The following is a 17,885-nucleotide window of genomic DNA, read 5'->3' as shown; positions in this document are numbered from 1 at the left end:
GATTTTTTGTTTGGAGGAAGCATGGTTAGTAAACGTCTGTCTGATCTTGAGGAGAACATTTTGGTCCTTAAATGATCTAGAATCACGAAGGGCTGCAATAAAGCATATATGGGCATTCTAGGATGATTTTAAAGAAAGTTGTGGCTTGTCAACCTTGCCAAAAAAAAAAAGCTCATTTTGGTGACTGGGACAAATTATTATTTTAATAATCTTGGCAAACACGCAGTGGTCAAAGAGCAGTGTTATTGCAGAATATATGATTTTATCTTTCTGGCAAAAAAAAAAAAGAATTTAGCGATAGCTGCTACAGAAGCCGAAATATCGCTCCTCCGAAATAGTGACTGTGTCCAAAATTCAATTTTGAAAAAGCGGAGAATAATGTTTTTGGCAAATTTTTGAATTACCAATGCTAATAGCATCTCGATAAAATGATTTATGACTGGTTCTTTGGTGTGAATGCATAGTTTCCTCATCTAGATAACTGCCCCTCCAACTCGAAAGGAAATTTATTTCGACAAGGTTTACGATTCCGCATGCTGTGCATGACGCTGTTTCACGATCGCCGCGCCACTAACTTTTCCGTGTGCTCAATCTGTGTTGCCCGTGAAAACTGCGTAGGTATCTCTTTTTGATCTGCACCATCATGATTACGATGCTCCTACAGAGACGGAATCCCCTCGAGGAAATAATTGCTCTCCTATCTGCTGTTCCGATCGCCACAGAGGGTCGGCACTTCGTCACTGATAGCGGATAACAGGATGCGGTGTCACCAGTGCGCCTTTTATCTCTACCTAAATTCCTATCCTAAATACCAATCTCTACCAAAGAGGTCGCCCCTGGAGGGCAACCTCTTTAAGTAGAGGTAGGTATTTATAGGTAGAGATAGAAACAAAAATTCAATAAATAGAATGATGGTATAGTTAACGAATCAGTTCAGTTCAGTTCAGGCGTTCAGTCGTGTCCGACTCTTCGTGACCCTATGGACCATGTCACGCCACGCTTTCCGGTCTCTCACTATCTTCGTAACATCACATAGCTTCATCTGCAATGCCTCGAGAATGCCATCTAACCATAGCGTTCGCCGCCTACCCCTTCTCTGGCGACCCTCAACCTTTCCCAACATCAAATCTTTCTCCAGCGACTCCTCTCTTCTCATCAGATGACCAAAGTAGCTGAGCTTTAACTTTAGAATTTGACCCTCCAATGAGCAGTCAGGGTTTATGGTCGACAATATCGACTGATTTGATCTTCTGGCAGTCCAAGGAACTCTTAAGAGTCTTCGCCAGCACCACAATTCAAACGCGTCAATTCTTCGGCGGTCAGCCTTTTTCACAGTCCAACTCTCGCATCCATACATCACAACCGGAAAGACCATGGCACGGGTTATACAGATTTTGGTTGGCAGACTAATGTCTCTGCTCTTTACTAGGCGGTCAAGGCTAACCATTGCTCTCTTTCCCAGAAGCAGGCGTCTCCTAATTTCATGGCTGCAGTCTCCTTCCGAGGTAATCTTGGCGCCCAAGAACAGAAAATCTGTCACAGCTTCCACTTCTTGTCCATTGATGCTCCAGGACTTGATAGGGCAAGACACCATGATCTTCGTCTTTTTAATGTTCAGTTTAAGCCCAAACTTCTCACTCTCTTCTTGTACGCGCATCGGAAGTCTCTTGAGTTCCACTTCACTTTCTGCCATTACAGTGGTATCATCCGCATATCTAAGGTTGTTGATACGTTTTCCAGCATTCTTCACTCCAGCTGAAGACTCGTCCAGACCGGCCTTCCTCATGATGCACTCTGCATATAGGTTAAATAGGCAGGGCGACGGTATGCAGCCTTGCCTCACCCCTTTCTCAATCGGAAACCAATCAGTAAGACCATGCCCAGTTCTGACTGTGGCCTCTTGCCCTTCATAAAGGTTCCTGAGGAGACAGATGAGGTGAATTGGAGCTCCCATCTCTTGGAGAGCTTGCCACAATCTGCTGTGATCTACGCAGTCAAACGCTTTCGCATAATCAATAAAGCAGAAGTAAATGGGTTTCTGGAACTCTCTTGCTTTTTCCATGATCCAGCGAAGGTTGGCAATTTGGTCTCTAGTTCCTCTGCCCTTGCGAAACCCAGCTTGCACGTCCGGAAGCTCCCGATCCACATACTGCTGCAGCCTACCTTGCAGGATTTTTAACATCACCTTGCTAGCATGCGAAATAAGCGCGATCGTGCGGTAGTTGGAACAATCTTTGGCACTGCCTTTCTTTGGAATAGGTAACGAATATGAAATAACAAAGATATGGGGGAAAAAAATGAGCATGATAGCAACTGCTGCCACCCCGTTTCAAAGAGGACGCTCCTATATTCCATCCATCCATCCATCTCTTCTCGAACGAAGGCTTTGATTTGTTGAATCAAAGGGCTGTCCTCTGATGAAGTAGAACCGCCCAGGGCTAGTGTAGAGATTGTGCCGTCGCTAACACTGGCCTGCTGGTTAGAACCTCACTACTTACGAAGCTCGTCATAGCTGTGGCATAGTTTGATTACGTCACTGACGGTGGCAGGATTTTTCACCCTGAGCATCTGACACGCGTCCTCAGAGATGCCTTTCAGGATGTTTCTGATCTTATCCGCCTCCGACATCAGAGAATTGACATGTTTGCAAAGGTCAACGATGTCTACTGTATAACTGATGGACTCTTCGGCATGCTGAGCGTGCTCAGGCAAGCGTTCTCCTTGGAGCTTGCGAACTGCAGGACTGCCGAACACCTCAGCAAAATTCTGCTTAAATGCAGACCAAGATGGCAGGTCTGCCTCATGGTTGCGAAACCAGAGGTTCGCCGCATCAGTCAGCAAAAAGATTGCGTTACTTAGCTCGATAGTGTCGTTCCATCTTTTGTAACTACTGACACGCTCACACGCCGACAACCAATCGTCGACGTCTTGGGGATGGGCGGCGATGTCGAGATGGTCTCGTCCGGCATAGTGGAAGCAGAGGGCAGTGTACGGCTTCTTAATTCCAGGGTGAATGGGAACGTACCCCATACCTCCACCAATTGTAGTGGTGTGTTTATTCAGTCGACACTGATGGATCCAGCTGCTCAAGATGAACTCGCAGCGGAACATCAGGCGTAGCAAAGCACAGATAGCGACCAACTTCTCGTCCTCAAGTGCGCCAGCACGCGATGCATGCCAGTGGCTATAACGACGCAGATTACCGCATTACAATATATATATATATACCGGGTGTCCCAGCTAGCTTGGATCAAGGTTTTAAAATATACGGTTCGCCATAGCACAGTAAAACAAATTCAGAGATGTTCGGAGTCGCCTATGCTAATCTCCAGTATTTTATTATTGCTAATCTCCAGTATTTTATTATGTATTATATATATTGTGAGCACTTCGCGTTGCCTTACAATATATATAAATACATATAGCGAATTTTTATCTCTAACTCATTAGTTAATTTAGTGGATTGTATTTAACAATTCGGTTCTACTTGATTAAGGGGGGACACGCAGGGAGAAAAAAAAATCTAAGGAAAGAGTGTGACGTCACGCGGGAAACTTTTGCGAGCCAATCGCCAAGGAAGCCGTTCCCACTCCTGTTTTCTTGTTCTCAGAGTCTGTCCCTAATGTTTTGATGTCAGTATGTTTAATGCGCGCGGCTGTCTGCTGTGATGAGCATGTGTTACCGCACCGATTGTCAGTAGAGTCACTCGATAATTTTCAGAATACCACGAAGGTCCCATCGGGTGCTGGTAATCATGACCGGTGTGGCCATGAAGCTTCCGATCGCTCGAGGTGCGCCTCTGTCACGGCTATATTCAAGTGAAACGCAGTGGACATTTTGAAAGCAGCATGAGCATTTGCCTGTGCATTGCCTTGAAGAGCGTCACAGCTACTTTAGAAACAGTAGAATTTGTGAACTGTGAAAGGTAAGCTTGAAATAAATAGGGCTGAGCGGCAGTCTGCATGCGGATCATTTAGTCCTGCCAAATTAGGTCTATAGATTGATGCGACACTTTTTTATTCTGTTGTGATTTTTGTGCCATTGTAATCACTCGCACTTTCTTGCCTTTCTCGATTAGCACTGTAAATGATCCCATTGAAGGGTTTTCTATGGCGATGCAGATGCCAACTAACTGTACGTCGTCGCACATGCATGCACACACTTTTACACAAGCACACTCTTGCTTGCTTATTAAACATCTTTATTGACGCAACTAAAATACTTATCATTAATCATTATCACTCATCGCTAAGCATTGTTACTCGTTTCCAATCAGTTGCGGTCATTCAGTCGTCGTTTGACGTATCGGTCGCTTCGTAGTCATGATGAGCCATGCCTAGTGATTGTAAGCATTATCACTCATTGCTGAGTTTTACTCGTTTACAGTCAGTTGCGGCCATTCAAGTCATCGTCTTGTGTGTTGTTCCTTTTGTAGTCATGGTGAGTCATGCCTAGTTGTAGTCATTACTACTCATAGGTATGCATTTTACTCATTTCCAATCAGTTGTGGTCATTTCAAATCATCGTTTTACATATTGGTTGTTTCATAGTCAGTCATGATGAGTCATTGCTACTCATAGAAGCATTTTTACTGATTTCCAATCAGTTGCAGTTATTACAAATCATCATTTGTCATATTTGTCATTTCGTAGTCATTAGCAGTCATGGTGAGTCATGCATTGTCATTTTACTCATTTTTAATCAGTTCCAACCATTTCAAGTTGTATGACATATTTGTTGTTTCGTAGTCATGATGAGTCATACATACTCATTGTCGTCATTACCACTCATAGCTAAGTATTTTTACTCGTGGTAATACTCTTGAGTATTGCCACCACGGTGGAAGAAAGAGAGGTGCTTCAACGGCGTGGTCGCGCTGCAGCGAGCGCGCAGCCGCTCCTCGCGGCGCCGTCGGAGCACCTCTCTTTCTTCCACCACGATTGCCACCCTCCTTAGTTTTTTTTTTCTCCATGGGGACACGAGTCTTTATTTCTTTATTTTTGCGGTCCTGAGAGGTTTTCGCAACTATCTGCAAATTTTGGTTAAAAAAATAGCACCTATTTCGCACCTTACAGCATTCCAAATTCACGAATCTAAATGTTTGCCCCGCTAAATTGAGGTCAAATCACGCTGAGTTTTGATCGGCCGCAGATCTGGAATTGCGATCTACCGGCATTGGTCTAGTTTGAAAGATCGTAGTTCAAGCTATTCCTAGCGAACTCCCGAAGCGGAAAACAAAGGGACAAAATTGCGGTATACACGCGCTGCTATTGGGCTCCACAAACATGTGACCCAAATGACCACTTTTCGTTGGCTGCCGGCGTCGACTGTTTGCGGCCTCATGTAGCGCTCGTGTGTGTCCTGTCCTTGCTTGTCCTTCTTCTGTTCCTGCGCTGTTTTTGGTGCCATTTTGAAAAGGTCGCGTAGTTAGGCCTAGCTGGTTTAGCGATATTCTGTCGTCATGACCACAGCGTAAAACGTGGAACATTTGGGTTCGAACTTCATATTGGCTCAAAATACAAATAAAGGTAAAGATAAGAGCGTGCCGGTGACCCGGCAACGCGGCATCCTGTTATCCGCAATCAGCGACGAAGCGCCGGTGCTCCGCGATGGGCTGATGAGGGTGTAGCCGGTGGTGCTCAGTACGATAGATAGGAGGGCGAACGATTTCCTCGAGGCAATTCCTGCCGCGTACAAGCATTGTATAATCATGATGATGAAGATGAAAAAAACAATACCTAAGTGGTTTTTATGGGTGCTACAGATTGAGCACTCGGAAAAGTTAAGGGCGCACCGGCAGTGGCGATCGCAGAACGGCGTCATGCGCGGCATACGAAATCTCAAACCTTGTCGAAATAAATTTATCGAGTTGCTGTTAGCCTTGGTAATTCAAAAATATGCCAAAAACATTTTTTGCCGATTTCTCAAAATTGAATATTGGACACGGTCATTATTTTAAAGAAGAAATATCTCTGCTTCTATACACAAGCGTGCTTGTAAACAAAGGTGGCACTGTGATCGTTAGCGACATGGGGTGTAGGCAAAAACGCAGCGTGCCTACACTGCGCCATGCGACGCTGCCTTCGAAACCAGTTCGCGCGTGCCAATATTCTGAAGCGTAAGCTTCGCTTGTGGGTAGAAATGGTTTGGTTTATGCCTGGAGAGTAGTTCAAGCACTTTTGCAACCGATTATTGCTGGAATTATCTGACTAAGAGCTGCATTGGCTTCCTTCTCCGTGACCTCAACAGCGCGCATCTATGGTGGGCGGGACTGATTAAGTTAAATGAAAATGAGAAAGCACAATGTATAAGAAAAACTAACAGTCGACACTGTTCAACTCCTGGGCCTATTACTAGTGCATGAAAGGAGGTCAACGATCTGAATGACTGGAAGTGTTTTCATATGAAGACTCATTTGGTGGGCTTTCTTCTGTTCCAAGCGCCTAACTCACTCTAAGAACATTATTACCAGGAACTATAGGGAACTAGAAATCATATTTCTAGCTCACTATACCCGCAGCTTTACTGAAAGGTACTCATAAAAGAAAAAAGAGAGAGAGAGAGATTCACAAATGAAAGATGAAAGATGAAAGATCTCCATATACCATAATACCACATTTAAATATCCTGCTCCATCAGAGCTGTATTGTACGTGGATATTTAATTCATTCGTCAGTTTTCTAATAACCTTCAAAAGAAAATTTAATAATCTGACATATAACGCTGCGTAACTTTGCCGAGATCCTAAAGATGTTTACTCGCGTTCTAGAACTGGTGATGAAGTGTCACTCATTGTAACTTGCGAAAGTGAAAACAGAGAAAAGCTACTTCAGAAGTCCGGGCCGTTTAGGCAATATCACGTCGGAGTGACTGCTCATGGTATATAAAACTGCAGTTACCTTCGCAGCAGCTTTTGTGTCCTTTTCTTTACAAACATATACACTGGCAGTACTGCAGGTGAATATGGGATGTCACAGCGCGGCTTTCCTGCCTTCGATTCAGATCATATGCACTTGGAATATCGCGTCAAAACTTCTTACGACTTGATAGTATGTACAACAAAACATGCACCAGTTAGGCGTTTGTTGTCGCGCTTTTCGTTGTACGGCCGAAAAGCAGCCACGAAAATTAAGGGTTGTGAATGAACTCATCAAGTTTCAATGCAGAAGTGCCACGAAGGCAATCTGTCGCCTGAGTGTCTACTTGTCGCGCTTAACGTTGCCGCCCTTCGCTCTCATCTTTATCTCACCGCAAGAAACATGTGGAAACTAGTGCCATTTTCTTTTTGTGCCTTGTAGCGCAACCAACCACACCACAAATTGCTGGAATATCGGGAATTATGCCTGAAAACGCAGCAAGTGCCGCGTATCCAATGCAGACGACATGGGCTTTTGCCTACACCCCGAAAGTCACTGCTGTCACCAGCGCCACCGCATCACCACTGATGTCGCGGTCTGACGCTTGTCTATAGCAGCTATCGCTAATTCCTTTTTTTTGCCAGAAAGATAAAATCATAATTTCTGCAATAACACTGATTTTTAACCACTGTTTGTTTGCCGAAATTATCAAAATAAGTCATTTGTCCCAGTCACCGAGATGAGCTTTTTCTTTGGCAAATCATTAAAATCATCCTATTCGCAAGTTGCACATACGGTGTCGCCGTCACGCGGATACTTCTAGGAATCCCTGAAGAGTGGTAGTGGAGGAGGACACCCTGCTTGCAAAGGCGCCTCCCGTCCATCATCTATGCTGCTTTTAGCATCGCATACTGCTTTTAGCATGCCATTTTGTTTCAAGTGCTCTTTTTGACATAACTACAGGTAATTGCAATGTCCATGCATGTGTGTAAAGTACACAATATCGGTTAAAAAGGAAATTCAGATGGCGAGTTAATTTGCTGTCTTTCGTGCAACACTCACCTGTGCGACCAAAGACGACATTAACTTGCATATCTAATTTTCCTATAGGTTGTAAGCTCAACAAGGAGTCTCCGTGTCGGCATCTCGGTTATAGACATCATGAACATTTAAAGCAGCGTGATAAAAATGGGCACGTAGAATAAAACGCTAACAACATGTCTAGAATTGATCGTTTTTGTATTCTTCTAATCGTCACTGTCTGCCACGCTGATTTCCTGCGTTATCAAGAATAGCATCGAAAAACTTCGAATAAAGGCTGTGACAGTTTGTGGTACGCATTTCGGTACTAATTATTTATTATTAATGCGTCACCATGGAGCAAAGACCTTGACTGATGGAAACTTTGATACAATTGAGTGCAACATTTTTTATCATGTCAACCGCTGCTGCAAAGATCCTACAGGTATTTGTAAGAAATAAAATGAATGTTTCCTGCATGATTCCTTGTGTGCAACGTTTTCAGTCAGAATACCACTGATCTACTAAATTTGCAGTATGTATACTGAATTTACAATGACGTGGGCAACATCCCAAGCCAGTAATATCCTTTTGTGGTATATCCAGGAAGTTGTAGCTATTTTCGTTCTAAAGACGGAATCATGCTGATTATCAAGCAATTACTGCTGAAAAATATTTTTGTCAGGACTTGTTCGTAATATAATTTATTCAAAAATTGATACCTATCAATGGTGCTCCAAAAGAGGTTAGCATGGGCTGAAGTGAGCCCTGTAGACCATCATTATACCACATTCCAGCGCTTTTCATTTTGCTTGTCTAGGCAGCAATACGAAATCAGGGGAAAAGGGGAAGGGGAAAAGCCACAGAATATGACTTCGGCATACACATACACTGGTGTGAACACGTGCACTTCTGTTAAGATAAGTACCATGAATAGGATAACAGCCGCAGAATTTCTCGGCATGTCTCTCGCTATCGACACACGTTTCTGCCACCTTTCTTACTGCGATTAGAGCCACCTCAGTCAGAGTCGCAGCTGCCAATCCATGCCCCCCTTAATCGAATGCTTGGCATACCAGACCAGCCATCCCTGCATCGGGTGGTTTCTACTGCACTTGAAATGCACACACTCTGAATGCATTTACTGTGGCAACACAAAAAAGCCTACATTGAGAGCTTTCTCGACAAAATAGCACACCCATACATTAATTTCAATGCATCCTCTGTCAGCGCAGCGCTGCTATGATAGCGCTGCCGCCAATTAGCCGGATGACCATTCGGGCAGCCATTGTATTTCCAGTGGTGCCCTCTATAGCTCGTGGAACCTGCGAATACTTTATTATAGTGCACAGGGGTGAGAGGCACTTAGGAGCACAATTTCAAGGGCTCCTCTGCCTTTCGCAGTGCTGCAGATATGTTGCGAGACGAAGTATAGAATTTTCATTCATGCTTTATTACAGTGCTTTGATTCTGGATTATTTAAGGGGGGACACGGCTCTTTGGCACCGAAAATCGGCCTGAAAATCGGATTTTCAATTTTTTCATTTTCGTATTCCTCGCACCATTCCGCATCTGCACGCAAATTTTCATCCTTATACCCCGCGTATTTATGAAGTTATAGCGATTAAAAAATGCAGTACCACACCCACTGCCCTTTAAATTGTGGACAAACGACACCCAATTTCGATCGCCCGGCGCATGAGAACTACGCGCTCCACCGCGGCGATTTTGGTCTCGTTCGAAAGCGCGTGCTTTCGGCTTATTTTTTCTTTCGGAAAGCAACCCTGTGCGCTCCGCCTTCCCCATAAAAAACAAACAAAAAGATAGCATGCAGCGCGCGCTACTATTGGCCGGTTAAGGCACGTGATCAAAATGGCGTCGTTTGGTTGGTTCCGGCAAGCTAGCCCTGAAATGCGGACTCCCAGTGACGCCATTTTGTCTTTCTGCCGACCACGCTAGTGCAACGCGAGAGTCATGCCAGGCGCGAAGAAGTACCGCTCTTTGCACAAGTTCGGGCGAAAGCAACCAAAGAAACGCGTTAAGAATGCGACTTCGTTGCATACTGTGCAAGAAGCAAGTGCCAGTGCTGCGGGATTGTGTGACGATCACGTTGCGGGCGGCGACGCTTCTCCGATTCCGCTGGACAACGGCGCCGTTCTTCGTGCCGACTGCAGTCGTGTACGTATTGATACCGCGCCTGTCACTAACAGTGACATAACTCAAGTGAGTGCCCGTGAGCAGGCTACGCTTGATAGACTGGTATCGACGCCGGCGACGGCACGAAAGACCGCGCTGTTCGCCGATGCAAGTGGTGCGTCCGCAGAGTCAGATGCGGACGGAACAGCCTCCTATGCGGTAATTGACCTCAGCATTGTGAATATCCTTCTGGATGCCGTGCGGTGCAAAACGTGTCGTGGATGCGTGCGTTTAATTACCAGCGACCGGAGCTATGGCCTCGCCGTAAAACTGATCGTGCTGTGCGACAACTGCGGTGAGATTGCGGCCGAGTGGAACTCGCGGAGGGTTGACGGCGAGAAAAGGTGCAATCCTTTTGAGCTGAATATTCTGGCTAGTCGAGCAATGCTGTCGACCGGTAACGGCCAGACAGCAATGAACGATATCTTTTCGGCGATGGGGTTGTCGCGGCGCGGGATGCACAACAAGACGTTTCAACGGCATCTGAAGAACACACTGCAACCCGCTGCTACCCGAGCCGCCACGACCGCTATGGCACAAGCCGCGCAGGCAGTGGCGAAGGTCTACGATGACTTGTGTTTTGGGCATAGGGGGAACATTGCCGTGTGCTACGACGGCACATGGATGACGCGCGGACACTCATCACATATAGGCGTCGGTGCCGTGGTGGAACTCTTCACTGGTTACGTGCTTGATTATGTGGTGTTGTCAAACTTTTGTCTGGGCTGCGAAATTGGTCCCAAGCCAAACACTGACGGCTACGAACTTTGGAAATCACGCCACCAGTGCCAAAAAAACACCAACTCCAAGGCTGGTCAAATTGAAGTAGAGGCTGGCAAAATTCTGTTTGAAAGATCTCTGCAGCGCCACAACATGCGCTACACAACCATGCTATGCGATGGGGACAGTCGCACGTTCAGTGCTCTTAAAGATGCTGCAATCTATGGCTACATTGAAATAGTCAAAGAGGACTGCATAAATCACGTGCACAAGCGTATGGGAGCAGCTTTGCGCAACCTCTTGCAGAGACACAAGGATGCAGGGAAGCAAAGTCTTGGCGGCAGAGGAAGGCTGACAGCTGATCTAGTTGACAAGCTGGCAATATATTATGGCCGAGCGCTTCGATCAAATGTAGGTGATGTGGATGCCATGCAGCGAGCTGTGATGGCGACATATTACCACATCACATCTACTGATGACTGCCCCAAACACAGTTTGTGTCCTACCGGTGAGAAGTCATGGTGCCGCCACAACGCTGCAAAGGCAAAAGAGGAGCCTGCACCAAAGCACAATTACAGTCTGCCAAGAGATGTGGCTGATGCTCTTTTGCCTGTTTATAGTCGTTTATCAGAGAAGAGCCTGCTGCAGAGGTGCATTCGGGGGAAGACCCAGAACTCGAACGAAAGCTTCCACTCGGTCATCTGGACCTTGATCCACAAAGAGCGGCACTCATCACTGTTTGCTGTGGAAGCAGCCACAGCAGAAGCTGTGCTGCGCTTCAATGCCGGCTGCAAGCATACAGCAGCAGCAATTCTGCAAGAATGCAGTACAAATGTGACAGCAACTGGGTCCAGGAGAGCTGAAGAAAAGGACTTGCACCGTAGCGTACGTTCTGCAAAGAAGCGGGCGGCTTCGCTTGGCGTTGCTAAAACAGAAAAAAGAAAACACCGCGACAGCATGCACCCCGACTATGCTCCTGGTGCATTTTAATAGCATGAGGTCTTTGGGGTTGCCCTTCCTGATTAAATGCCGTGAGGCTTGAGTGCTTCCGACAATCCCCCAATTTTGGTAGTGTTGCATTTTTTAAAGATCAATATCTCTGGTCCTGTTCTTGCTATTGCTTTAAAAAATTTTTTTCTAGAAAGGGAATCCTGCGAGTCTCATGAAACCAAGGTAAATGCAGTGACGACAAAAGAAAATTTGCTGAGAAGGTTATGTTGTCTTCGGTACCCAAATGGAATTTTCCTTTCAAGCGTTTCCTATTGCGTAACTTTGGCTCAAATTGGCATAGGCCATTAATTTTCGCTTCAGATCACTTTCCACCTGTTTCTGATCTTGTTGACATATCAATCATTGACATAATTTACACCTACATGCTGTGAAGTGTTTTTCCTCGTTTTCTCAAAACTGCAATTTTGAGGGTGCTGCAATTTTGGAGGAGAGATATCTCTTAGTCTATTTGTGCTATAGCTCTCATTCTTGTCTTGTTAGAAAGAGAAAACCTTCGACAGTGCCGTAGGACAAAAATATGTACAGTTATTATGCGGCAACATTTACAGAATTAATTATCAATCTTAGGTGCCAACCTGGGCTTTTATTCATAAAAGTTTGACTTATTGTAACTTTGGTTCAAATTCTTCTACCACGTTAATTCATGACTAGCGGCACTCTATGATCCTTCTAGATCACTCTGGCAGGGCTATTCTCCTCATGCCATAAAGTGTTTAGTAATTAACTCACCTCCAAACGAAGAACATGAATTAGGTAATATTTTGAAAGCTATTTCATCTACAAGAAAACTAATCAGATATTTGAAATCAGCATGCAAAAGTACATTAATGGTGCAAGTTTCAGTCAGATCCACCCATAAATAAGGAAAAAAGTTTTAAGAGGGGTGTCCCCCCTTAAGGACTAAAATCTTCTCCTCAATATTCGATGTTTACTAACCATGCTTCCTCCAAACAAAAGACCAGCTTTCCCTAATGTATTAAAAACTATCTGCATTAGCACAAATAAAAAGTGCACAAATTTTTCAAATCTGGTACAAATCTGACCGTAAATAAAAGAAATGGTTCTAAGAGGGTGCCCCCCTTAAATTCGACCATATTTTTTATCCCCGGTGACAGTTTCAGAGCAATAGCTGGAAGCCGACCGGTCATTGCAGTGTGTGAAAATTTTGCTGTGTGTTTTGTTGGTGCAGTCATCATGGTTCGAGGAGCACTTTGGCGTCCACTTGCTGAGCCACCTGGAGGAGCGGTTTCCATTCTCACCTGATTGCATTTCTACAGGGAGGCAGCCAGCTGCCAAGAAGGTCAAGAAGGACAACACGTTCGACCGTCAGGTACGCAGTGCACATACAGTGCTGCATGTCACTAGGTGCTGAACATCCAAGCGAATGAGGAGCTTTATATAAACCCACTCGGGACTCCTATACATTTACAAGGAAAATTTCTGCAGGATACATCCATTGTGCGTTGCAGACAAGTCATGATCGGCATTCTTCAATATAACCTTCTTCAGCTGCATTGAGAGCAGAGTGAAGCAAGTGAATACCTGGCTTGCTGCAAGTTTGCTGCGAGCTGGGAGGTCCGGATTCATGCTTGGCCACGATGGCTGCTGCTTTTCGTTGCAGAACTGTAAAGTGTCCACGCACTGTGCGTTGTCAGTGAACATTAAAGGATCCTAGGTGATCGAAATTGTCTGGAGCCCTCCACTGTGGCGTCTCTAATAGAAATTTTAGTACTATAACCAAACCAAGCTTAAAACATTAAAAGATATTGGTAGCATTCGCCATCAGCAGCAGCAGCAGCAGCAGCAGCAGCAGCCTGACCGCGCCCACTGCTAGGAGAAGGCCTCTCACATACTCCTCTAGTTCACCCGGTCTTGTGCTAGCTGCTTCCACTTGACCCCTCACTTCTTAACTTCATCCACTCAAGTTTCTGCTGCCCCCTGCTACGCTTTCCTTCCCTTGGAATCCAATTAGTTACCCTTAGTGACCATCGGTTATCCTCTCTTCGCACTACATGCCTTGCCTGTGCCCATTTCTTTTTCTTTATTTCCACTAGAATGTCACTAACGCAAGTTACTATTTCTCCGACCCACTGTACACGCTTCCTATCTCTTAACGTTATGGGATTCTCTACGGGGCAGCGGCTCCGCTCTCGGTGCTGAACGCCACTCCGCTAGCTCTGACCATAGTGGCGGCCCCAATGAATAACATGAACACTGAGGACCATAGGGTTAGCCGTTTATTGGTCTTCCTCAGCCGCATGCGCAATCATGCAACGGCTGGGGTTCACCTGATCAGTCCGTCTGGCTTCGTGGATGTGTTCGATCTCCTCGCTCGTCCAGTCCGCACTGCCCCCGGTACAAACGAAACCGCTGACGCGGCTGCCCGAGCGCTTACTCACCGGGCTCCTCATCAAAGCTCTTCTGACTCGGAGACAAACCAGCCGCTTCTGCGGTTCAAAGAAATCATAACGTATTATAGCGACAACCACCGCCTTTTCCCGGCTCCTGCAAAGGGGCTGAGTAAGGCGGAGGAACGAACTTTAAGGCGCCTGCAAACAGGTACTCTACTCTGTCCTGCAATCTTAAAACATTATGATCCTAACACGGATGGGCGATGCCCGCACTGTGGAGAGACTTGTGATGTCTTCCACATGGTGTGGGCATGTACTCGAAATCCTCACCTCCCCCCTTCCCCTTCCCGAGAGGCATGGGAGACTGCCCTCCTCAACTGCTCCACACTGGAGTCTCAACGGGCTCTCGTGAAACGGGCGCGAGACGGGGCCTCGTCATGCGGTGTCCCGGACTAGGGACGCCGACCATGTAGCGGGGCCACTCTGTGGCTCCCAAACTCCAATTAACCAATATAAACGTTTCCACCACCACCACACAACACGCGCACTCACTCACTCACTTACTCACTCCTGCCTGCCAAAACGCCACACCCAGCCAACACACACAGCGTGCGCCCCCTCGCCACAATGTTGCACCTACCATTTTCTGTTTCATAGTTCTCTGCATTATCCTCAATTTGAGTGGAACGATTTTTATTACCCTTCACATTTCAGATAGCATTATGAAAGGTTAATAAAGTGAAGCAAGTGAATATGTATAGCTCTTCAGAAGGCATTTGTAGTCAGGATAACATTGTTTATTGAAGTTTTTAATCTCATTATTATAGCAGACGTTTAACGACTGTTGTTTCTTTATTGGCTTGCTATATATATATATATATATATATATATATATATAGTTTGCTACCCCTTATATATATATATATTGTTTTGTACACTTTTCCAGCCAGGTCATAATTTCTCTTGAACTTTTGTCTACTGCAATAAATTAGTTTCTGAAATTTTTATATGTGGCATCTTGTGTTGCATTCGTATTGAAAGAAAAAAAAAAAAGGCTTCTAGGCCTGTTCTGCATCCAATGAGAGTGCTATGACCAGTTGGACAGTCTCACGAGCATTGCTACCTGGCCAGTTTGGATAGCATCTTTTTAACAAATACTAGATGAAAATCTGTTTGTTACTCCTGAAAATATTCCACTGAAGTTATTGCTTACTAATAGAGAAAAGTGCAAAAAGAAGCAATATTGTGTAACATAACATGCGGATCTCATTAAAGCTGTGTGAATCTCAAAATTTTGGGTGTGAATTCGAATACTGTAAAATGAGTGGGAATAGATTTTATATACCTTGTGAACGTGTTCTGAAGTTAAGAAATGCTCTGGAAACATGGCCTTAAAAAGAAGGTAATTTATTATTTATTATATTCTAATTATTATTTATTATATTCTAATTATTCTATATCTAATTCTTGGGTGCGAAGCAAGCTGGAATAATTCATCTTTTGCTTTCACCCATCAGCGTAGCTTCTGTCCGGTAGTGCCTAACTCAGCGTTTACAATGACACACTACATGTGATTGTCATTTAGCCCTTGCATATCGATTTCACATGTCTGCAAGCCCTTTGATTGTCTTCACCAAGCACTGTTCACAAAATGCAAAATTTGGTAAGCTGACGAGGTGCCAGCTTGAACATTGGCACGAGGGAGATGCAGGACACATCGCTGATTCCTCCTGTGTCTGCCTCGAAATACGTATTGCAATATTTTGCCTACTAGTGGTGACCCAAGTGACAGCCAGCTCTTGCGTTTGGGATGACAGGTGTCAGTGACCACCATCAACCTTGCTATGTGTGAGATGTTGGCTGGCCTGCTGGGCGTGCTGGATCCTGAACAGGGGCGCCGTGTGCTCTCCTTCTTTGGCGACCTAATTAGCACTGGCCAGGTGCGCTCGGGGGACACCCGGGTCGTCGTCAAGATTGCCCAGCTCCTCATGCCACGAGTGTCTCCCAGTGGTGAGTGGACTGCACAAACAACTCCCCCTTTTGGTTGAAGTTTCATTACGGCATTGCTTATTGAGGAAAGCAGGGCGCTGCAAATCAACGCATCCTCTGAGCAGCGTTACCTGGTGGCAAACAGCAGAAATATTGTTAAAACGATAAAGAGCGCACTTAAAGCCCATCACTCCTATTTCTTCAGTGGCACAATGGATTAAAGCTGCATATTAAAATGCCGAAACATGAGTTCGAATCCACTTCGTAGCATTTTTTTTTTCGGCAACCAAACAATGCCTGAATACTCCACTAAGAAACCAAAATGCACCTCACACTTGGCGCTTGATAGCCTTAGCTCCTTATGCACCACAAATAACTACTACTACTACTACTACTACTACTACTACTACTACTGCTACTACTACTACTACTACTACTACTACTACTACTACTACTACTACTACTACTACTGCTACTAAAACCTCATTACAAAAGACACTGAAGAGACCCGAAAAAGATCTCTTTTGACCAAGGTCTCTTGTAACCAAAACTTGTAGCCAACTCGTATATGTTACAGTTGAGATTCCCTTTAACTAAATTCTGTTCCATATCAGTGTTTTTATTTTTTGTTGCGATATGTCGGGAACCGAGAAGGAGTGCCTTTTCTTGACTGGGAAGTAAAAATGTCCCTGTTGTTTCAGCCACTGTCATCACATTCCTGTGCGACTGAAACAACAGGAACATTTGACTTACCAGTCAAGAAAAGGCACTCCTCATTTCCTGACATATCGCAACAAAAAAGAGCACTGATATAGAACAGAATTTAGAATCTAAACTGCCGCACATACGAGTTCGTACGAGTCAGCTGCATTGCATGAGCGTATCTGGGTTAATTGTGTCTCTTATAAACGGTGAAGAAGTTACTTTTGGGACTTTCAAAAGTTGTCTTTAGTAACAGAGTGTCTCTTGTAACCATGTCTCTTGTATGCAATGTTGTTAACATGGAAAACATAGGTAAACCAGCCAAATCATTTTCAAGTGTGTCTTATAACCGAGTGTCTCTTGTAATGAGATTTTACGTACTACTACAGTGAAATCTCTTTACTATGAACATCACATTAACGAATTTTTCAAATTAACAAATTTTTCAATAATCCCCAGCACATTTGCTATGTTTTCAATGTAAAAATATTTCAGAATTACGAATTTCAAATAGCATATTGTTACGGTACACAGTGAAAGAGACGATGACGAAGTGCTGGGCTAGTGGGGAAGAGACGACGCTGCAGCTACGTTTGGTTCTCCTGTGAGTGTGTCCCTGACGGTGAACTGTTGCGGCTACGACGTACCATCGCCTCCTAACATCTCGACGTGCCTCGTAACATCTTGGTGGAGCTGCTGGGTAAGACACCAATACCACAAGCTGGATCTCCGTAGTGGCCGCCAACTTGGTGCTAGGACTATGCAGTCCGACGCAGCTACCTCTACAGCGGCACAACCAGCGCCCACTGTCGTCGTTGCGCAGCCTCGTGATCCTGGAACGTTTTGCGGCACCGATGACATCGACGTCGAAGACTGGCTCGCTATGTACGAGCAAGTCAGTAAGCACAACCGATGGGACGCAACGTTGATGCTTGCAAATGTCATTTTCTACCTGGCTGGTACGGCGCGCGTCTGGTTCGAGACGCACGAAGAAGATCTAACATCTTGGGACATGTGCAAAGAGAAGCTTCGGGATCTC

The 17,885-nt window shown here is 45.1% G+C and overlaps 1 protein-coding gene across 1 annotated transcript in view; it reads left to right on the top strand.

Annotated features, from left to right (window-relative positions):
• The window catches only part of LOC146193957 (testis-expressed protein 10), a 160,578-nt gene that overhangs the window by 49,677 nt on the left and 93,016 nt on the right, over positions 1-17,885 (top strand). Inside the window, exons 6-7 of the mRNA XM_084602907.1 lie at positions 12,994-13,134; positions 15,973-16,165. Of these exons, the coding sequence (XP_084459033.1) occupies positions 12,994-13,134; positions 15,973-16,165 (334 nt within the window). The remainder of the gene's footprint in view (positions 1-12,993; positions 13,135-15,972; positions 16,166-17,885) is intronic.

Source organism: Amblyomma maculatum, chromosome 4 (assembly GCF_055883805.1).
Source record: "Amblyomma maculatum isolate TAMU_Amacu chromosome 4, ASM5588380v1, whole genome shotgun sequence".
Taxonomy (NCBI): domain Eukaryota; kingdom Metazoa; phylum Arthropoda; class Arachnida; order Ixodida; family Ixodidae; genus Amblyomma; species Amblyomma maculatum.
Note: the sequence above shows the minus strand (reverse complement) of the source record. Positions and strands in the feature narration are given on the sequence as shown.